We start from the raw sequence: 22,760 nt of genomic DNA on the forward strand, positions 1-22,760 counted from the left end.
TTATTATGCTTTTTTTAAAAATTAGGGTTACAGCTACTTGGTTGGCATGAATATCCTCATAGGGAAATGGAGACAGCTCCTCAAACTGGGGTATTTCTACCTTAGTTTGGTGGTAAAGACAAAGCCTTGATAAATGGAAAAAGTGCAATATAAGGTAAGCCAGTTACAAATTCATTCACTGCTCTAGTTCATTTGCATAGGACTCTTCATTGGTAGAGATTGATTCCTCTTTGTTCTAGACCTCAAGTAGGATGGAAGAGGGAAAAATATCAAGAAATGCTTAACTACTAATGTAGTTACAATAGCTTACAATACAATAGTGAGTATCTATTCACCTTGCATAGTCCTAGTGTAGGTTCAGGCCACTCAGAACCCAAAATAGTTTCTTTGCTTGCCATCAATTGACATGTTTTCTCTTTCTTGCCCTTTCAGCCTTGCACCTAAGGACCCATCCAGCTTAAAATGTCCATTGACTCTGTTAGAGTAGCTTGGAAGAGAGATCAACTTTTATCAGCAGCTTCCACTATGCACTGCACAGTGCATATTTTACAGCTCATCTCCTCTTCAACTTAGTCTCTGAATTTACTTTAAATAAACTAATCTCCATGAAAAAGTCTACTTTTTCAATATTCTTTAGGTGGTCCTGGAGCATTTCTGTGCACACAGAATATTTTTGATCACACTGAAGCTTTAGGAATGCATTAAGTGTCATTAGCATTGTTAATCGAACTGGGGTTTTATTATTTGCATAAGACTACTTTAACACTATCTCCTTTATATGTATTAAAGGAAAAGAAAAAAGGGGGCTTTGTTGTCCTCTTTAGAAATGGAAGTCTAGCTCTGCAGTAATTAACATCCTGGATGCTAAACATGAATCATTTTAAATAATCATGGACTAAAATAAACTTTGTAGGAAAGTAAGAAAAAAACACATTTAAAGCTTCAATGAAAACACAACCCTAAAATAAGTCTAAATGAGTCTAATAAAGGTACAAAGGACTTTTCTATCTGACCTCATTTGCCACTACAGCAATGTTATAAGTTTCTGGTGTAGGTGGATTTCACTTTTTGCTTGTTTTTTTTGTTTCTCAATCAAGTTTCAGTTAAAACTGTATTCTACATATTCTTTTAATGCCAATAAGGGGAGCTGTAGAGAAGATCCAGAATTTTTAAATTCCTGCCAGGACCTTTGGATTTTCAAAAGACAATATTAGATGCAAGGAACTGAAGTGATGAAAACCAAGGGGTTCTTTCATGTTCTCTAAACTGGGAATGATCCTGGCCTACATACCCCAACACACATACTATACCTTCCCAATCAGTTTTCTGTGATGCTCAAGGATTCCTGTCCTAATTAATGCTTGACCACTTTGTAGGTCAGTTCTTAAGAAACATTTTATCAAGTGATAGAATAAACATTTTCAAACTTATATGTTTTCATGTATTCGAGCAGGCTGCAACCCATTATAGAAAAGGAATTATGCAAAAAGTGGTAAAAAAGAATATCATCCCAGAAATATATGACAAAAACAAATGTGACATATTGAGATTAAGGGACAATTGATGGGCAACCCATCTGGTGCCCATAAAATGTAAAAAGAATGCAAGGAATGTTACTAGCTCATGGTAAATTTATGAGAGGACATGAAGGAGAGTCATGCAGGATAGGCAAGTGTGAACAAATGGTGATCTGCAGGACTGGGAAGAATACCAGTATCAATGAAACAGCCTTAGTTTCCTCATTTATTAAAAAAAATTATAATAATAGCACCTACTTCCCAAAGTTGTTGCAAGGATACAATATATATATTTTTTAGAATTCTTTGCAAAATTTAAAGCAATATATAATTATTATTATTATCATACCATAGATCTAGTGAAGTTTTATAAACCAAATACATTCAAATTTCTTGGAGGTACTGAATAGTAAATGGAGTATCCTTGCAAATAGTTGGATTCTGAAAGTCAATGGACTCACAGAAATGACATTTTATGACAATTTTGCTCAGATTTGCCAATATGAGCCCCTTTACCTCCCAAACATTCATGCTTTTTTCACTCATTCTTCATATCACCAGGTTAAGAGAATCTAAGAATTTAATCACAAAAATAATACTCAGTGTTTCCCTACAAACACTACTTCCCATGAAAATCGAGTAAATAGGGAATATGAACTTTCAGATAGGTGGTAGAGAGAATGAATTATCAGACTTTAAGTAAGAAAGACATGACTATAAACCCTGTCTCAAACATTTACTAGCTATAAAACCCCAGAGACGCCATATAATTTTTCACACTCTCAGTTTCCTCATTTCTAAAATGGGAATAAAAATAACACCTAACTCCCAATATTGTTGTAAGGATCAAATGAGATAATATATGTAAAGAATTTTCCACGATGTAAAGTCTTATCTAAATGCAAACTATATGAAGAAGACTGTTCTCAATTAGGCTACTACATGTTTCTCCTTAGAGGCCCTACCTATTTCTTTAAGGCTTCTGGCAGGTGGAACAGATTTTGTTTTCTCCTAAGGAAGAGACAATTCTTCTTTCTTTGGTAGGTTATTCTGTAAGACCTTTAGGTTTCTTTTGGCCTCTTAATACAATTTCATATTGTAAAATTGTTACTTCATAACTCACATGCAATGATATTCACTATTTTTAAATAATGCCATTGAAATATTTAAAATCTTCCCAAAGAGGTTGTTCCTTTCCAGTGATACAACTGTTACCTATATATAAATTGCTCTGAAAATTTTAAAACACTGCATGATTGTGTGAACTATTATTCATTATTATCATCTTGTTCCATGGAGTTCAACTAGAAATGGTCCCAGGACAAGTTACTATCCTGCTATTATTCTTTTATGTTTAATGATTTGAATAATGTTGCCTAAGCAAATAAAAGGACTTTCTTCTACAATTGAAGAAAATTATTAGGATATACATTCATCATTAGGATACCCATTGTCATAAAAAGGAAGTCATCTTCTAAGGTTACTGGAACTGGGAACTTAGTTCCTCCCTTTAATTTCTTGCCAACTACCTAATGAGTAAGTTATTAATAAGAGCTCACTCAAATAACTGTTAAAGAGAACAGCAGACTACTTGATTGGAATGTGAGAAATCTTCAGATCAAATCTGTTACAGGTAGGCAAAAATTCAGGTACATTCTATCATTACAGAGTCAAACTTCATTGTACTTAAAATCTAAGTCTAATTTTTCCTCTTTAATTCTATTCTGCTTTCAAGTCCAGGCCAGTTGAATTTTGTCTTAGTTGCCTGATACTTGTGAAACTAAAGTCTTTTCCAGCTACCACTATGTATATAACCTCTGACTTCCAGGCAGCACCTTGACATCCAAATATGGTTATTCCACTATCCTTCCATCCTAAGCACAAAAATATCCCTCAACTAGTCTTTCCGTTAGTCATTTAACACAGTTCACCACACCAGTTAGCTAGCCCTCTGGCCTTATTTTCTTTATTTACTCCTTTCTCCTGGATCTCTACTAGTTTTATTTCTTGACATTTCCCTTCTTTTAAGACTCAATTCTTTCTTGATTATAGGGCCAAACACTTTCTTGCAGAATGATTTACCCTGCTTCCTATCAAACTAGCTTTTGCTCATCACAAAATAGCATTTCTGATATCTATATTTGCATTTAACACACATGAGAATTAAGTTCCTTCTGAGTTTAAAAGCATAGATCTATAGAATTAAAAGGCTGACATGATATGTATATGATTGAGGAGGGATGTTATTCTCCAGAAGGAAAAAATATTTCCAAAGATACAATAGCTCATTTATGGCTGCCGAAATCACATGTGTAGTTTTTTGTTATTGTTTGCCTTCATTCTGCATATCTGTCCAAAGAAGATGTAATATGAAAGACATCAACACCCTATCCCTTTGGTGGTTGGCCTTTTCACTTCCTAATCCTTTTTGAGGGCCAGACAAGGAAGCATGTTATTATAAGTCTACCAAAAAAAAGAAGTCTACCTAGCCTAATGAAAAGGAGGAAGAGAATTTGTTATAGCAGCTGCCAAGGATGATATACCTTTAGAGAAACAAGCTTCCTGACAAATAATTGAGTTTTCCCATTGCTGTGTGTGCGTCAGAACTGCAACATCTATACAGATGGGAAAAGGATGAACTTTGGAAGTTGACAGTTTGGAGAAGCTAACATAAAATGTAGCTTCTTTTGCAAAAGAGAGGCTACATTTTAGAAACTTGGCAGTGTACACTTTTAGATATCCTGAAAATAAATTGGTACTGGTCACCAGGGAAGTCAAGTAAATGAATACTCTGTATCTCTTGGTAAATGACAGCCTTATCCTTGCTAAAGGATTAGGAAAAACTGTACTACATTGTGTAAATACAAATTGTTACATACACTTCTGAAAACTGCTTTCCAATAACTTCAAGTACTACTGATTTTCTTTGCTCTCCTGACATATTGTTTGTACCTTTCTTCAGTACTTATCACTTTCTTTTTATTTAGAATTTTTCCCCAATTACATGAAATAAAACCTTTTAACATCCATTTTAAAAACTTTGTTTTCCATATTCTTTTCCTCCCTCCCCACCCTTCCTTAGGAATTCAAGCAATTGAATATAAGTTATGCATGTGTATTCATGCAAAACATTTCCATATTAGTTTGTGAAAGAAAACAGACAAAAAATTAAGAAAAAACTAAAAAAAGTTTCATTCTGTATTCAGAAACCATCAGACACCATAAGTTCTTTCTCTGGAGATGGATCACATTTTTCATAAGTCTTTCAGAATTGTCTTAGATCATTGTGTTGCTGAGAATAGCTGAGTCATTCACAGCTGATCATTTTGCAATACTGCTGTTACTTTGGTACAGTGCATTTCATTTTGCATCAGCTCATGTAAGTCTTTCCATGTTTTTCTGAGAGCATCTTGCTCATCATTTCTTATAGCACTATAGTGTTCCAACATAATTTCATTCCAGAATTTATTCAGACATTCCCCAAATGATAGGCATCTTCTCAATTTCAAATTCTTTGTACTAGAAAAGGATAAATATATATATATATATATATATATATATATATATATATATATATATATAAATTCCTTTAACTTTTGGGGTTTTTATCTCTTTTTTGGACAGCAAGCTAGTAGTGGTATTATTAGGTCAAAGATTATGAATGATTTTTATCCCTTTGGCCATAGTTCCAAAGCTCTACAGAATCTTTGAATTAGTTTACAACTCCACCATCAGCACATTAATGTCTCATTTTCTCCATATTCCCTGCAGCATTAGTCATTTTCCTCTGCTGTCCTATTATCCATTCCAATAGGCATGAGGTGATTCCCCAGAATTGTTTTGACTTTCATCTTTCTAATCAGTAGTGAATTAGAGCATTTTTTTCATATGGGTATAGTTAGCTTTGATTATTTCACCTGAAAACTCTTCATACCATTTGATCATTTATCAATTGGGGAATGGCTCTTATTTTAATAAATTGAATTAGTTCTCTATGTCTTTGAGAAATGAGGCCTTTGTCAGAAAAATTTGCTTCAAAATTTTTTCACAGTTACTATTGCTAACTGTATTTCCCTCTATCCTAATCCCTCCCCATCACATTTATTCTATTCTCTATCGCCTTTCTCCCTGTCCCTCCTCAAAAGTGTTTTGCTTCTGATTGTTCCCTCCCCCAATTTTCCCTTCCTTCTTCCACCCCTTCCCCTTATCTTCCCCTCCTATTTTCCTGCAGGGTAAGATAGATTAATATGCCCAACTGAGTATGTATGTTATTCCCTCTTTGAGCCTATTCTGATGAAAGCAAGGTTTACTTACTCCCCAGCACCTCCCCCATCTTCCCCTTCATTGCATAAGCTTTTTTGTGCTTCTTTTATGTGACATATTTGACTCCATTCTACCTCTCCCTTTTCCTTTCTCTCAATGCATTCCTCTCTTACTCATTAATTGTATCTTTTAAAAGATATCATCACTTCATATTCAGTTCACACTTGTGCCCTCAATCTAAATATATTCCATGTAGCTGCCCTAATAATTATGAAGTTTTTATGAGTTACAAGTATCATCTTCCCTGTAAGAATATAAACAGTTTACCCTTTAATATCCCTTATGATTTCTTTTTCCTGTTTACTTTTTTATGCTTCTTTAGAGTCTTGTATTTGAAAGTGAAATTTTCTATTCAGCTCAGGTTTTTCATCAAGAATGCTTGAAAGTCCTCTCTTTCATTGAAATCCCATTTTCCCCCTGAAGGATTGTAATTAGTTTTCCTGGGTAGGTGATTTTTGGTTGTAATCACAGTTCCTTTGCCCTATGGAATATCATATTCCAAGCTCTGTGATCCTTTAAAGTAGAAGCTGCTAAATCTTGTGTTATCCTAATTGTAGCTCCATAATACTTGAATCATTTCTTTCTGGATGCTTACAATACTTTCTCCTTGATCTGGGAGCTCTGGAATTTAGCTATAATATTCATGGGAATTTTCATTTTAGGATCTCTTTCAGGAGGTGATTGGTGGATTCTTTCAATTTCTATTTTGCCTTCTGGTCCTAGAATATCAGGGCAATTCTCTTGGAAGATGATGTCTAGCTTCTTGTTCTTGTTCTTGTTCTTCTTGTTCTTCTTGTTCTTCTTGTTCTTGTTCTTGTTCTTGTTCTTCTTCTTCTTCTTCTTCTTCTTCTTCTTCTTCTACTACTACTACTACTACTACTACTACTACTACTACTACTACTACTACTACTACTACTACTACTACTTCTTTGATCATGGCTTTCAGGTAATCCATTACTTTTCAAATTATCTCTTCTGAATCTATTTTCCAAGTCAGTTGTTTTCCAAATGAGACATTTCACATTGCTTTCAATTTTTCTCATTCTTTTGGTTCTGCTTTATTGTTTCTTGATTTCTCATAAAGTCATTAGCTTCTATTTGTTTAATCCTAATTTTTAAGGAGTTGTTTTCTTCATAAAGCTTTTATATGTCCTTTTCCATTTGTCTAATTTGGCTTTTCAAGACATTCTTTTGTACCTCTTTTAATATTTTTTTTTCTGTCTCCTTTACCAAGCTGTTGGCTTTTTTTCATGATTTTCTTGCATCACTCTCATTTCTCCTTCCATTTTGTCCTCTACTTCTTTTACTTTATTTTCAAAGTCCTTTTTGAGCCCTTCTATGACCTGAGACCAATTCACATTTTTCTTGGAAGCTTTTAATGTAGGAGCTTTCTTTGTTATTTAGTTCTGAGGGATTATTTTGATCTTCCTTGTCACCATAGAAACTTTTTAGAGTCAGCATTTTTTTTCTGTTTGCTCATTTACCCAGTGTATTTCTTGACTTTTAACTCTTTTTTAAAGTGGGGCACTGATTCCAGGGAGGGGGTGTATTGTTCTAAGCTTCAGGGGGTTTGTGCAGCTGTTTTTAGAGATATTTCTAGGAATTTTAAAGTTTTTAGTTCTTTCAATGTGGTATGATTTAAGGAGAGGTATGTTTACTACTCTCCTGGACTGTGCTCTGGTCTGCAAGCAAACATTGTCGTACTTTTCTACTCTGGAACTATGAACAGAATCCCAGTTCCAGGCTGCTTGTGCTCCTCCCCTGCTTGAGATCATCCCCCAAAACTGTGACTTGGATTTGAGTATTGGCAAAAACAACAGAGGCCTGCCTCAGTGCTGGCAAAGAGAACCTTGTAATCTTCTGGCCAATTGTTTGACCCCCTTACCATCTGTGGGATGAGTTACAGAAGCAGTTGCTGCCCCTGCTAATTCAGAGATTCCCAAGGCCTGCCGCTGGTTTGCTGTGGCTGTGGCTGTAGCTGTGCTGGAATGACCTCCACTGGGCTGTGTTCCACTCTCACCTTGGTACAACAGATCTTTCCTGCCAAACTTCTAAGTTGTTTTTAGCTGGGAAATGATTTCGTCTTGTCTTTTTGTGGATTCTTCTGCTCCAGGAATTGTTTTATGGCATGATTTGAAGGTATTTGGATGGGTCTTGGGAAGAATTCAGGTAAGTCATGGCCTTTCCTCTTCCATCTTTGCTCCCCCTTCACTTACCACTTTCAAATTTCCATTACAGCTCATTTACCCTACTAAGTTATAAGCTCCTTCATGGCAGGGACTATATCCCAGTAAAAGGTCTCTGTCCCAGCAGACTATCTTTCATGGTTCCCTTAGTTGAATTGAATATTTCTTACTCAAGGGAGCCTTTAGGCACATAAAACACAAAACACCTAGACAATTGTGAGCTAGACTGGAAGTGAAAGGCAAAATGAGTGAGTAAAAAAACACTACTACCTTAAGTCTAAAATTTCCAAGATACTCATAACTCAACTAGCTTATTGTGCATAACCATGGTGCTGGGGCATTAGGGACAACAACAACAACACTCTCCCTGCCCTAAAAAAGCTTGTTTTCATTTTATGAGAGGAGATAAAGTACATATATAGAGATATAGAGATTTTTTTGTTTTTGTTTTTGTTTTTTTGCGGGGCAATGAGAGTTAAGTGACTTGCCCAGGGTCACACAGCTAGTAAGTGTCAAGTTTCTGAGGTTAGATTTGAACTCAGGTCCTCCTAAATCCAGGGCCAGTTCTTTATACACTGCACTACCTAGCAGCTCCTAGAGAGTAATTTCAAGACAGAAAGATGAGCGATCACAAGTTAGATCAAGAGAGGCTTCATGGAAGCCTACCTAGGAAGCAACTACCCAGATGAGCCTTTTTAAAGACTAGATTTCCTTTTCTCTCAGGCTGCAAGTAAAGTAGGTAGTCACAGGCCCAATTCTGCTACTGATCCACATGGAACTTTGACTGCCTTTGCTTTTTCAAGCTATTTTAGTTCAACTCTCATTAAGCAAACACCCAATGGTCCTCTTCTCCCAGGGATTCACGATAATGGTGCCAAATTCCATAGAGTCATCAATTAGCATTAGTCATATTGTGACAGAGAACTCAGGAATTCATGTGATCCTCCAGCCTCAGCTTCCCTAGCAGCAGGGAATAGAGGCATGAGCCACCATGTCCAACTCTGAACTAAGCCTTTAAGCAAGCTATGTATTTCAAAAGAAGAAGTTAATAGAGGTAACAGTTCAGGCAAATCTGATACCCTTTACAAAGACAAAAAGATGATAGATGGTATGTCAATTTTAGACAAAAGTTAATAGACTAGTTTGACTAGAACAGAGAGTAAATGTAACACAAGTTGAATACTATGAAATGTTCGAAAAAGGTAAATGAGAAGCAGATAGTAAAGCAACAGACCCTCCATAAAACTCAACTTTTGGGCCTGAGAGTTTCTTTCTGATGGCAAATGCATGCCCTTGGAAAATTAGCCAATAAGTTTGAGGGGACCACATAAGCCCCATCTGACTGTCTTTAAAGATCTGAAATGAAGATGGAGTCTATTTATTTTATGTTGGTCCCCAAAGCAGAATTAGGACCATGCAGTAGTTGGTAGGCAGATCTTAAAACATTCCTCAAACAAAGGAGGAACTTTGAAGTCTGCTGAGTTGAATATATGGAAAAACTTTACAGCAATTGTAGTTGCTCAACTTGGGACTAGGCTGAATCCTGAAATATGTCTTCTCTATCATTATACTTGATATATTCAGTATACTTGATAATTGCGGAGGGGTCACATCAAAGAGATTTCTTTATTGGATAGAAAACTAAACTTGAGAGAGAACATTTAAAGTCCCTTCTAAAACCGAGGTTCTGTTTCTTTGCAGAGTCAATGATGAGGCAGATAGGAAAGTGTATTTGTCATAAAGGGGAAATACTGTGAAGAAAATCTGTGACATTATATTACAGTTCTGAGAACATGAATTGAGGAGGGGAAAACAAACTACTGACTGAAATGCTTGAGAAAGGGCTATTTTGGCTAATTAAATGTTCTCGGTAAGTGTTAGTTATGCTGAATTCCCTTTTTTGTGAAAATATTTATAAAATATCAGTTTACTTTTCCTTCCCATTGTTAGATGATACAGTTTTGAGATCTTTTAGATCTCAAGGATTTTGCCAGGCCTACAGGTCTTAATTTGGAACATGAAGCCTCAATGTCCAAAAGGTTGAGCCCAGACTACCTCATATAAAATGCTTTTCAGGCCAAACCCCTGATAGCAACTTGGTTGTTTTGTGCTTCTAGTTTAAAAAATAGGCAAGGAAGGATTTTTGCTAATTGTGGTTTTGCTTAGTTGAATTCTTGCTCATTTTCTTATTACATATTAAGCTTATAGGTAAACCACACATACCTAAATTTAAACATCAGATACTTAGTTCATAATTTGCTTATTCTGAATGGAGGAAATTGATAGACTGGGAACAACTGAAACACTTGTCACGTGGTGGGGGAAAGGGTGGTTTTTGTGAGTATGATTGAACTGCTCCTTCTACCAGAATTCCCAAAGCCTTTTCAAATCCCATCACACCTACAAAAATGCGTTCAGTACTGGGCTTCTGTCCATCAAAGAATCCAGTCCAATTGCCCTCTCAGCCAGTATTGGCAGCATGCTAACTCAAAAGGTTTGAATGCCCTGTTGGCCAGGCTTTTCTGTTTTGCTTCTACATAGAAACATCAAAGAAAGAATCAGAATGCCCATAGTCCATGTGCTTTTGATGTCATAGTCATAAGCACACACGCAAAAAAATCCAACAGATAATGTGATTCTCTACTAGCAACCTTCATTCAGTTCCCCTAAACACACCCATGGTGGTTTTAATATCACCCATGTATATACCTTTCTTTCTATCTAATATAAATACAGCAGTGCAACCAGGGTTATGCATATATTTGAACCATATTACCTTTTAAAACAGTGACAAGAGAAAGTAGAGGTGTCATGTAAGTCACTGTAGAACAAGCCAAAATGTCATCAGATCAGGAAAGCAAACCTGGTGTGCTCCATGGGGCCACTTTTGAGACAATGCACAGATGGCTGGGCCTGGAGTCAGGACAACCTGAGTTCAAATCTGGCCTCAGACATTTACTATCTACATAACCTTGGGCAAGTGATTTAATCACTCTTTGCCTTGGTTTCCTTGACTGTAAAATGTAGATGCTAATAGCACCTACCTCCCAGGTTGTTGTGAGGATTAAATGAGATCATACTTATGAAAAGTGCTTAATACAATGTCTGGTACATACAAGGTCTCTATAAGTCTTTGTTCTGTTCCCTCCACTCTCATTCCAAGAACATCTTTTCCTTTTTAAACTACACTTGTGATATTATTGATATAGGAACTTCTAGATGTAGAACCTCTCTCTACCAATGCAGGTGAGCAATGCTTTGGAGCTATGTTCAGACTGTTCTAAAAGTCTTAGTATAGTTTTAAGCTATTAAGACTTGAATCCACACTAAGACTTTTGGGACACCCTGTATCTGGAGGAATGGGGAGATTAAGTGATTTGCCCAAAGTCACACAGCCAATATATGTTGGAGGTGAGATTGGACTCAGCTATTTTTTTGATTCTGCAATCAGTTTTCTATCTACATAATCCTGTTTTCCCATGTACCTTCATCAGGCAATTATAGCTACCAGGCATTTTGTGAGCCCAGGAGACAGCAAGGATACTTCCCTGGGAGAAAAAGAATGTTGGCACCAACCAGGGAACTTTCAGACCACCTAATTCAACCCTTCATTTTTCAAAACAAAAAGTGAACCCCAGAGAGGTCATTTGACTTATCTAAGTTAGTTTTCTGAGCCAGTTAGTTAGTGAGAGAGCCAGGACTTGAATTCATCATATCTTTTGACTCCCGGAATTATCTCCCTTTGTTGTCTTCCTTTTCTTCTGTTCATTAGATTCTTTCAGTCAGAAGGATGTTCACTGGTAGACCAAAGAGAATTAAAGCAGGATTTCATAAAGCCAAGGGTCATAGATGAGGGAATTTATAATGTATCCTTTTCACTGTGTGGAGAGAAAGACAGAATGACAGAGACTTCACTTCAAATATTTTCTCCTTCCTTATTCTTAGCCAGCAATAGAACTTGCAAAATTTAAATTAAAACCCCAGCATGTCTCTTCAGCTTTTTTCCTCTGGCGACTACAATATTCTTCTCCCTTTCTTCCCAGTTCCACTTTATCTCTGTTCCTTTTACATGGATCTGTGTATCTTTTTCTGTGTGGCATATGCTGACAACCCATCAAACTCCACATTAAACCTAGTACTGGTCAGTCTACCTTTACTGCTAATCTACCATCTTCCCATAATCCTTATCTTTCCTTGTATTTTTTTTTCTGGGTAGACCCTGCTAAAAAAAGAACGAACCAAACAAAAAACATATTGCTTTGGCCTCCTGGAGCTGTTACAACCTTTCATATACAGGACTTTGACCAAGCTAGGGGATGTTTAAAGAGTAAGTAGGAGTATTGTCTCTGATGAATTCCCTCATCTATCCCATTAAGCAACACCTAAGAAGGAATATGAATTCCAGTTTATGAGAATGGTCAACAAATTTGCTTTAGAGATAGGTACTGTGATTCAAATTTAGGAGGCAGACAAATATTTTAGCTACATAGTAAAAAAAAAAGATGCTTAAAAAGAAATTATATCAACAGACATTCGTCCCAAAACTTAGAATGAGATCTTTATTTTTTTCACTCTGAACATTTTATTTTTTCTTATGTCGTATTTTCTTTTTAAAAAATAATAAACATTGCAATGGTACAGAAGAGTTTCAGGGAACTCATGATAGAAGAGGATCTCCAAATCCAGGAAAAAAAAACAACAACTGTGGAGTAGATGCTGAATGAACCATACTATTTCTTTTGCTTTTGGTGCTGATGTCTTTCTATTTTGAGGTTTTTCATCATTGCTTTGATTTTTCTCTTATAACATGACTAATGCAGAAATATGTTTAATGTTATTACATGTATATATAACCTATATCAGATTACCTGCTGTCTAGGGGAGGGGGGAGGGAGGGGAGGGAGGGAGAAAAATCTGAAGTTGGAAAGCTTGTATAAACAAAAGTTGAGAACTATCTTTGCATGTAACAGGAAAAAAATAAAACACTTTATTAATTTTTTTAAAATCTTAATAAAAAACAAACATTTATATTTGAAATTTTGATCTCCAAATTCTATCACTCCTTCACTCCCTCTCCTACCACCCCTCCCTGAGGCAATAAACTATCAGAAATAGCTTAAAAATGTACAATTATGCAAAACATTACCATAGCAGTCATTTTGTACAAGGAAACTTGAATAAAAGAAAAAATGAAAGTAAAAAATAAAAAAGCATGCTTTGGTCTGTGCTGTCCTTATTAGTTCTTTCTTTGCAGTTGTATAGTATGCTTCCTCATTAGTCCTTTGGGATTGCCCTGGACCATTGTATTGCTGAGAATAGTTAAGTCATTCACAGTTACACATCAAACAATATTGCTGTCACTGTGTACAATGTTCCCTTGGTTTTGCTCACTTCACTATGCATCAGTTCATACAAGTCTTTTCAGGCCTTTCTTAAGTCATCTTTCTTGTCATTTCTTATAGCACAATAATATTCCATCCCTATCATATACCATAGCTTGTTTAGCCATTCCCCAACTGATGGTCATTCCTTTGATTTCCAATTCTTAGCCACTACAAAAAGAACTGCTATAAATATTTTTGTAAAAATAGTTTTTTTTTACTCTTTTGGGCATGTCTTTGGAATATAAAATTAGCAGTGGCATGGCTGGATCAAAAGGTATGCACAGTTCTATAGCCCTTTAGGCATACTTCCAAATTGCTCTCCAGAATGGTTAGATCTTTTTACAACTCCACCAACAGTGGACTAGCATCCCAGTTTAGAAAGAGACCTTTAAACAAGATTATAAAAAGATTCAAAGAACAATCTTAGCATTGACCTAGGTTATTTGCAGAGCTATGGAGCAGGTAGACACAAACTCTGGTGGACAAGAGCTCCACCCCTTCCCTTGAAAATCATAAAAGACTAAGACCAAACCTGGGTGGAGTAGGGATGGTGGTAACATCCTATTGCTGCCTTCACTGAGGGGTGATCTTACCTAGTGGTGAAGAATTCTTATGAAGTTATAATATTAAAACTCCAATGTATCTAAGTAAAATGAATAAAATACACATTTGTAATTTCAGGTAGTATAGTATCAAGAATATTATTATCTACAATACAATATCTAAGCATCATAGCACACAGGATTTGTAGGGGGTTGACTTAGATACGCTCCTCCAATCCAATTCAGTATTAAGAATGAAATCTGGATTGACTGAGGCATATTTCAATAATTCTGGGTATCATCTGGATGGAAACTTAAAGGTGCTGTTCTATCCATACTATTCCTACACTGTCATTCTTACTTATTAAAGAAGATGGAAAAAAGCAACAACAAAAAAAAAAAAGCAAAGAAACAATAAAACAAAAAACAACCCGAGGTGACCAGGAATTAAATTGTTTAATTTATTAATGAAATGAGTTTTGAAACAAGACACCATCTACCCAATAACATGGTTATAAAGACTGCTAGAATTGTCTCTGTGGAAATTTTTATAGGAAAATGTTGGACTATATATATGTGCGTGTGTGTGTGTGTGTGTGTGTGTGTGTGTGTGTGTGTGTGCATGTGCGTGTGTGTATGCAGAGGGAGAAGGAGAGAAGAAGAAGAGGGAGGAGAGGGAGAGGAGGAGGGGGAGGGGAGAGAGAGAGAGAGAGAGAGAGAGAGAGGGAGAGAGAGAGAGAGAGAGAGAGAGAGAGAGAGAGAGAGAGAGAGAGAGAGAGAGAGAATGAGAGCGCACACAGCCAGGTGGCACAGTTGATAGAGTGGTGGACTTGGAGTCAAGAAGACTCATTTTCTTGAGTTCAAATCTTGCCTCAGACATTTAATAGCTGTGCAACCCTAAAAAGTCACTTAACCCTATTTGCCTCAGTTGTCTCATCTATAAAATAAGCTGCAGAAGGAAATGGCAAACTACTCTTGTGTCTTTGTAAAAGAAACCCCAAATAGGGTAATAAAGAATCAGATGTGACTGTAAAATGACTGAACAACTATAACTCATAACTCTATAATCACTAATAGGCAAGCAAAAAGTGAATGTATTGAAGTCAAAAGCAAGAAAAGAATGTTTGTACTTCACTACTGTGATATACATAAGTCATGGGCAAATTTTTAAAGCTAGATAACTACAGTCTCAGAAAAAGACTGGGCTAAACTTTTAAGAATGTTGTAAAGAAAAGGATTCTGGCCAGAAAGTTTCCAAGAGCCTCCCATCTACCACATTTTCAAATATTTGTAACAATTGTGTGTAATAATTCCTGGAAGTTGATGTTTCCAGACCTTTTCGATTGAAGAGACAATAGAACAGTAAAAAATTGCTTTCTCAGCAGTCTGGAGCAGTCCCAATGGATTGGCATGAACTCTTATCCCTGACATTCCTTAAACTGGTTAAAACAAAACAAAATATTAATGAGGAAGCCATTGAATTAATGATTTTATGGTCATGAAAGTATCATATCAACCTATTTTTCTAGCAGTAGAATACAATGAATCAAAATTTGGTAGCTAAGTGACATCAAAGGCATGTTTGAATGCAACTGCCTGGGCAAAATCTCTTGCTGGAACTATAAAGGGCAGTATTTCAGTGAGTCAAATTTTCCCCAAGATATAGTCTAAATTAGGCCTACTTAGAATTAGTACCAAGTCAAGGTAGCAATCAGTGCAATGACTCAGAAATAGTGCTAATGAGGCCAAAATTGTGGTTCTGATTCTTTTAATGACCAATTTTCTGAATATAGGAAAAAACCTGTTTCATAGTCAGTGTCTGTATCTCTAACCCTAACAATGTATCTCAAAAATGTGTATTATGATCACAAAGAAGACCCAACATAAACCCAACATTCCTTGTGATGCAACCCAATGACAAATGAACCAGCTTTGGCTCTTTTTGCTTCCACTGGGCCATCTTATTATATGAAAGACAGAACAGTTTTTTTCAGCTGGATGAGTTCACTAGTCAAGGGAACCAAAGAAGGGCTACTATGGAGCTCTAATTTAGTCCTGTGGAGTTGTTTACTACAAGGAACAATCTTAGTAATTATGTCTTTCTTTACTAAAAAGAATAGCATTAGAGATTTTGCATACTTGTTCCAAATAGTAGGAGAATAATGCCCTGAAAACAGCCCAACATAGTCAAAAGAAAAAATTTTGGCAAAAAAATTAAGTCAAACCTAAAAAGCAGGAGATGCATCAAAAACCCAACAAAGAAACACCCACCCAAACCTCCCCTCTTCCCACACATAAGCAAAAAGAACAAAATTATATTTTCCAACATCTCCCTAGTCACTGTTCCTCTCACTCTTATCTTTTTCTGAAGCCTTTCCATTAGCAATACGATCTCTAGGGACCTACTTCAGCACTGATACACCATACAATTCACCATCTTGTGGTGCACATGAAAGTGCAGTAAATAGTGGAAAAGTAAAACGTACTGAAAACAGAAACAAAGCTGTCTTGAATTCTGAAGGTTTATCTGTTCTCCTGCTTTGTTGTTACCAATCCTCCTTTGAGTGCCCTCAAGAGACCTTTCCACCCACCCAAATAAGTCCTTTTTAGAGCCACTTCTTCAACAGTGGAATCTGAATCAACTCAACAATTAAAGTTTGGAGAAGGCCAAGAGATTTAGTGGTTTTCCACATATATCAGTAGCTTGAAAATGATGAAATATTCCACTACTGGAAATAAAGGATAAGAAAGTAAAACTCTAAAAAAAAAATAAAACTCTACATAGTAGGTGTCAAACATGTGGCCCATAGCCCACAACACTCCTGAGTATAGCCAGAACCAGATTAAGATATAATTTAATTGAATAAATACAAATAAATAAGAAAACATTGAAAATATTACATTTTAAAACAATCAGTATGTGGCCCATTGGTATCCTCATATACAGATTAGCAACCCCCATTTCTATTTGAGCTTGAATCTACTACTCTACACAATCAACATTATTGCACTAATAGTGGCCCATATGGGTAGAACATTTAAGATTAAAGCATCATCAATTTAGTACCTTAAGAGAACTTAGAAGTCATCAAGTACAACCCTCTTCTTCCCCCTACCACCACCATTTTGCAGATGAAGAAAATAAGGTTTAGAAAGGCTAAGTGACTTCCCATGAGTCACACATCAAAATGTCTTGGTGCTTTGAACCCAAGTCCTCTTGAGTTCATATGCCATATCCTATTCACTAAATCCTGCTGCTTCATCCTCTCATATACGTATACAATGCAAGATGTTTAAATTATTTGGAAATGCACATGCACAGATGAAGGAAATATAATTGTAAGAGAGTGGCTGAGGTTGGACCCCTGAAACAAGTGTGGGGATGAGCCTACTATAGTGGCTATCACTGAGTTTCACAAGCAATTTCCAGGAAAAGATGGTTGCCTGAAGGACTTGTGCTTAGGGCTGATATAGCAAACACCAGGGGGATCCTTGGTCCCACACCCTTGATTGGGAGAGGAGACAAGGTGGAAAGAAGGCTGGGTCAAAGTAGTATCAGATAGGAGTGGTCAATAAAGTATGTGAAGTGGCCCAATCCAATGACTCTGCCCTCTGCCTTTCTTTTTCTTCAGCTCTCCACATGGCATCATGTAACAAAATGAACTTATTCCTACCTGATAAAGAAATTGCCAGGAGTAGGAACATTTTTAGAGTTAGTTTTCAATCTTATTTAAAAGCCCCTTTTTCTATGATCAGGTGCTAGGCTTTCAAAGGCCACATCTTGCATTGTATACGTATATGAGAGGATGAACTCTTCTATAAGCATAATCATAACAGATGGTGACGGAGAATAGCAATCATTCACCCTAGCTAAACATGCACGATGGAGGCAAGCTGAGGGTGGCCCAAGAGAACTACAACTCCTGTCAAGATAATTTTTTAAGTGAACTGTCATAGAAGTTTGTAGAGATGATGACATTTCCACCCTGCTCCTTCTTTGTTTTGTTAAAATTCTTGGAGTGGAAGCACCAATGCCACCTAAAAGTAAGCCTGGTCAGGTGCACATGTTGAAAGTTTATCAAAAAGCCAAGTCCTGTTATCCAGATAGAAGGGAGGCGAGGCTCTCCATCAGAGGCTTGGAATAATAATACCAACCATGGCATTTCTTTTGATCAGGATAAAATAAGAAGGGAGATCATGAAGTAAATATTTTACTTTTCTAATTGAATGAGAATAAAACAATCATAAAATATTGCCTGAGGAATACAAAATCTATTTCCTTTTTAGGGGAACAGATATTCTAATTAAATAATAAGACATTACCACTTGTAGCAACACTGGGGACTGTCATGATTCTAATGGGTTATCTTGTGAGGTCACAAACCAAGTATGATAATGATAAAATAATATTAAAATAAAAACAGTAAATAATAGTTTATATCCTAGAGTGAAACTGTCATTTAACTTCAGTAGTTGTTCAAGTTTTGTTAAGGATTTTTATTATATATGTTGTTTGTATAAAACTGAGTCTGGATCAAACAAATACAAAAACTGTATTGGTTCTCAGAACTGAGACATTACAAGTGTGTAGGCAAAACATGCACAGAAAACTCACAATATCAAACATTCTGCTGTTTTGAATAGAAGAATCAAATGAACACAGACTATAACCTGATTGGCAGCAAGGATAAATTATACAACACTATGACTAGGTTATAGTACATAAAATGAATTTAAGTGAAATAGGGGAAGGGGAAAGCATTTGCCAGACATCTAATCTAAAGATGACTGTGATTGGCAAGAGTTTTCAACAAAGGCAACTGATGGAAAAGAAGATTCAGTATGTAATCCCCAAATCATCAATGACAATTCAGCCTGTCCTTCAGTCAAAGCTACTTGTATCCATTTGGGAAGTTCATTTTCAAAGTAAGTGGCAAACAGAAGACAGGTAGCAACTCTTTTTCAGTGGCTGGCATAGCTTTAGCAACAAGCTGTGGTAATATGTAATCTAAATCCTAAGGAAATCGGCCTTTCACTGATTGGGGGGTTGATTTTAAAATTTATTATTTATTTTTACAGCTCTCTTGCCTGAGGCTGAAGCAGCTTCAGGTATACTTACTGCAAAGGAGATGACATTCATATTGAAACATGAGAAAACACTTATTCATTATGTGAGAGAAAAGGATAGGGTCTTTTCCCCTTGGCGATTTTTTTTTGGACTGCAGACATCTAAAACAAATGCACCACAAATTTTTATTAAAGATAAGATATATGTCAACATTATGTGACTATTAGGTTGTTTACTCTTGCAGTGTACCTTTATTGGCTACTCTTGCTAGTAGCCTTTAGGCTTCTAACTCAGTGGTGATTTGGTGCCAAACTGATTTAGTGAAATAGTAACTCATACTTTTAACATTAATATTATTCTTAGATCCACATATGTCATTGCCATCCCCAAAGATTCAAACTCACTAACATGATGCAATATAAAAGAAAAATAGAGTGGTATCTAGAACGGTAATTTGAATATGATAGTTTTGTGTCCATATTTCTGTCTTGCTCCTTACAGGAAATTCTGCCATGAAATATACCAACTAGAAAATGAAAAGTGGAAGAAGAGTTCCTGGGGTGGGAGAATGATATACATTTCCTTCCACAAGCAATAAGGATCGAACTGAGACATTATATATAATGAGGTGGGAAGGATGAAGAGAAATGCTTTCAAGAATCCCTCAAGCAGGCTATGGAATAGAAAACCCAACTGCAACAGTTTTGGAAATCACAGAAGGTAATCTTGAGATGTTTTAATCTAGGAAAGGCCAAGAGCAGAGTTCTCAAGCATATGAGAAAGGTCTGAAAGGCAACAGGTATCCTATGTTTCTATTTCCATTCATTTCTCATTGCCCCAACCACTTCTGTTGTTGAACATTTAGACATAACTGACCCTGAAACTGGTTAACACATATCTTTTAGATTCACACCCCCCCATTCCCTCCCATAGCTGCTATCCATAATCAGGGCTAATCTACTTTATCCACAACTCTAGACCTTTCCCATCACAAATTCATGCTGCTTCCTTCATTCATGTTGGCAGTAAAGAATTTAAAAGCATACACACATACACCATAAAAAGAAATACAGTATCAACCAACCACCATCCCCTAAAGAGTTAAGCCATCACACAAACAAAAATACACACATATTTCCAAAAGAACAAGATGGCAACCTCCACTTCCTCTCTGGTTCTCCCCCCCCCCCCAAAACCTACTCGGGTTAAAAGAATCAGGGATATAACAAAGCCAAACACCACCCAGTTACATTGGGGGTCCATGGAAGGATAGACTGTGGAGAAAACAGCGGAAAACTGTTATCCTCAACTTATCAAAGTTGTAGCTAAAAGGATCTCTCCCTTCCTTTCTCCTATCTTGCTCTAAGTCTACTATAGACATTTCTCAGATAATTTTTTGGAATCCTTGGGCAACTCTCTACGGTTCCCTGCAAAGAATCACTAGTTCCTCTTTTGCTGGGGGACATTTTCTCCTACTCCCCCAAACATATGAAGGAAGCGGTTTATTTGAGATACCGGCTGCAGCAGCAGTGAGAAGGGAGGCAGCACCAGCACCAGCAAAAACAGCTCCCAAAACAAGAGCACAAATCCCATTGCAAAATCCTGTAACAGCTCTTGGTCTGAGCCTCCTCCCAGCCAGGGCCATCACAGGCACTAAAAGATCAGGAGCAGCCCCTAGCCCTAAATTGACCCTCCTCTCCCTGCACCACAGCACCAGAGGAAGGCGACCTTCTGCTTCTCAGACTGGTGGACACAAGTGCAGGGACAGACAGCGGAGTGAACATCCAGGGCTTAGTATAGTTGCCCCCCCCCAACCCCCATACACACACACACACACACACACACACACACACACTCTTCCAACACACACACAGATGCACCCACCACTATTTAAAAAGAAAAAAACAGAAAGATCAAGTAGACTCAAAGTTACTGTTTGTAAATAAACGACTGAATGAATATGCTTGTTTTAAGCAGAGGAACTCTTCCTCAGGTCTGGGTTTTGAAGCAAGCTGTCAGGAAATGCCAGTTGCCAGAGGGGACATTAACATGTTAACAATTTGGAGAGGTTCCGCTGGTCCCGAGCCCCTGGAGAGCAGGCTTCCCATCCATCTCTTCTTTCTCTACCCCACCCCCACCCTCGCCCCTTACTCCAGTTACTTACAGTCCCCCAGACCTCAGAAGCCACTTACCATCACGTTCCCTTGCATTTTAGCAGTTTTAATCATTGCCTTTTCCTTCATTTTGCCCAAAGTGTCAGCTCGACTCCTTGCCCAGAGAAGAGTTACTTAATCCATTGTCTTGATGACTATCAAAGTAGAGCTTGGACTTGCCGGTGGTTGGGGTGGAGAATTTGTGAAAATGTATCTGTCAATTCCTCTTCCCTCCTTGAGTTTCTCACCACCACCACCACCCACCTCTTTCCTCACTCCTTTTGCTGGCGGATAACAATAGCAATCAACTCTTTTTCGGTCACTACTAAGAAAAGAAAGGAAAATTTGTTGCTCTTACACAGAAGACCAAGAGGAAAGATGAGAAGGAGAAGGGAGATGAAGTCTGTGAGCAGCGGAGAAGAAACAAGCAGCTCTCCAGCCTCCTTGTCCGGTGAGCTAGATGGTAAACAGACTCGCACTGTGAGACACAGGCACTACACAAACACGGGAGAGAGACACACGCACTGGCATACACGCCAGATCTGCTGCCACTGAGCGAGTGGTTGGTTCCCTCTGCCAGTGACTTGTCTCTTTTGGTGGCGGCGGTGTGTAGCGGAGCGGGCGCGGTACCCACTCTGGTCCCAAAGGGTGGGGACCAGGCCAGGCTCATACAAACTGAAAGGGTGGGGGCGAGAAGAGGCTGAGGCCAAGGTGGGGGTGAAAGAGGGCGTTTAGGGGCTAAAAGGAAACTGGAGCTCATGCCAAGGTTAAGGGAACCCCAAACTCTGTTTAAAAGGAGGGGAACCCCATTGCTACGCACCCCCCTGCTTTATGTGTGTTGTGTATCAGTATATTTATTTTTAAGGAGATATGAACTGTTCCGATATCCATGGGTGAAGCTGCTGCCTCTCTCCCCTGGTGTTAACTATTCATCATTTGGAAATTTAGAACCCCCTCCCTCCCCTTCCTCCCTGGGCAAAAGGAAAGCGGAGAGGAGGTGGAGAAGAAGCATTCAGACGCATACCCGCCATGGCTGATGCAAACCGGGTTGAAGGAGAGGATGGGAAAGGGAAAGGGGACCAAGGGGAAAGGGGAGGAGAGGAAAGGAGAGGGCGGAGACGCCAGCGTATAAATAATGTTGTTTCAGGTTACTATGGGACACACGTTACGTTTCCATGGTTGCATTCATTTAGTCTGAATCTGAATCAGCTGCTGCACATCACAGCCGCACCTTCCCTGTCTCCGGACCTTGGACACTGTACGCTCCCGGACAGTCCCTCTTACACACACAGACAAACAGACACACAGACACACGGACACATAGACGCGCGCGCGCGCGCGCGCACACACACACACACACACACACACACACACGCCTCTCTAGCGCCCCAGGGGCCCGCACCATCTGGGCCATATCCAAGTCTCTGGCCTGGCCTGCTTCGAACCCTTCCCTCCCCGAAGTGATGGTCTCCCCAGACTTCCCCGCTTGCTCTGATTTGATCCGCTTCATACCACCCCGCCAAAGACTGCAGGCTTTGAGATGTTCCCTAACAGGCAGCGACCCCGCCCACTTCAATCCCTCGCTGG

The 22,760-nt window shown here is 37.9% G+C and overlaps 1 protein-coding gene across 2 annotated transcripts in view; it reads right to left on the minus strand.

Moving 5' to 3' along the window:
- DPP6 (dipeptidyl peptidase like 6) overlaps positions 1-22,760 on the minus strand; it is a 1,357,728-nt gene that overhangs the window by 1,201,961 nt on the left and 133,007 nt on the right. Inside the window, exon 1 of one of the 2 annotated variants that reach the window (XM_043966314.1) lies at positions 21,213-21,415. The exons of the other annotated variant lie outside the window; for it this stretch is intronic. Within the exon in view, the coding sequence (XP_043822249.1) occupies positions 21,213-21,263 (51 nt within the window). The 5' untranslated portion in view covers positions 21,264-21,415. Of the gene's footprint in view, positions 1-21,212; positions 21,416-22,760 lie in introns of those variants that run through there. 2 annotated transcript variants of the gene reach the window in all.

Source organism: Dromiciops gliroides, chromosome 5 (genome assembly GCF_019393635.1).
Source record: "Dromiciops gliroides isolate mDroGli1 chromosome 5, mDroGli1.pri, whole genome shotgun sequence".
In the NCBI taxonomy this organism is placed as follows: Eukaryota; Metazoa; Chordata; class Mammalia; order Microbiotheria; family Microbiotheriidae; genus Dromiciops; species Dromiciops gliroides.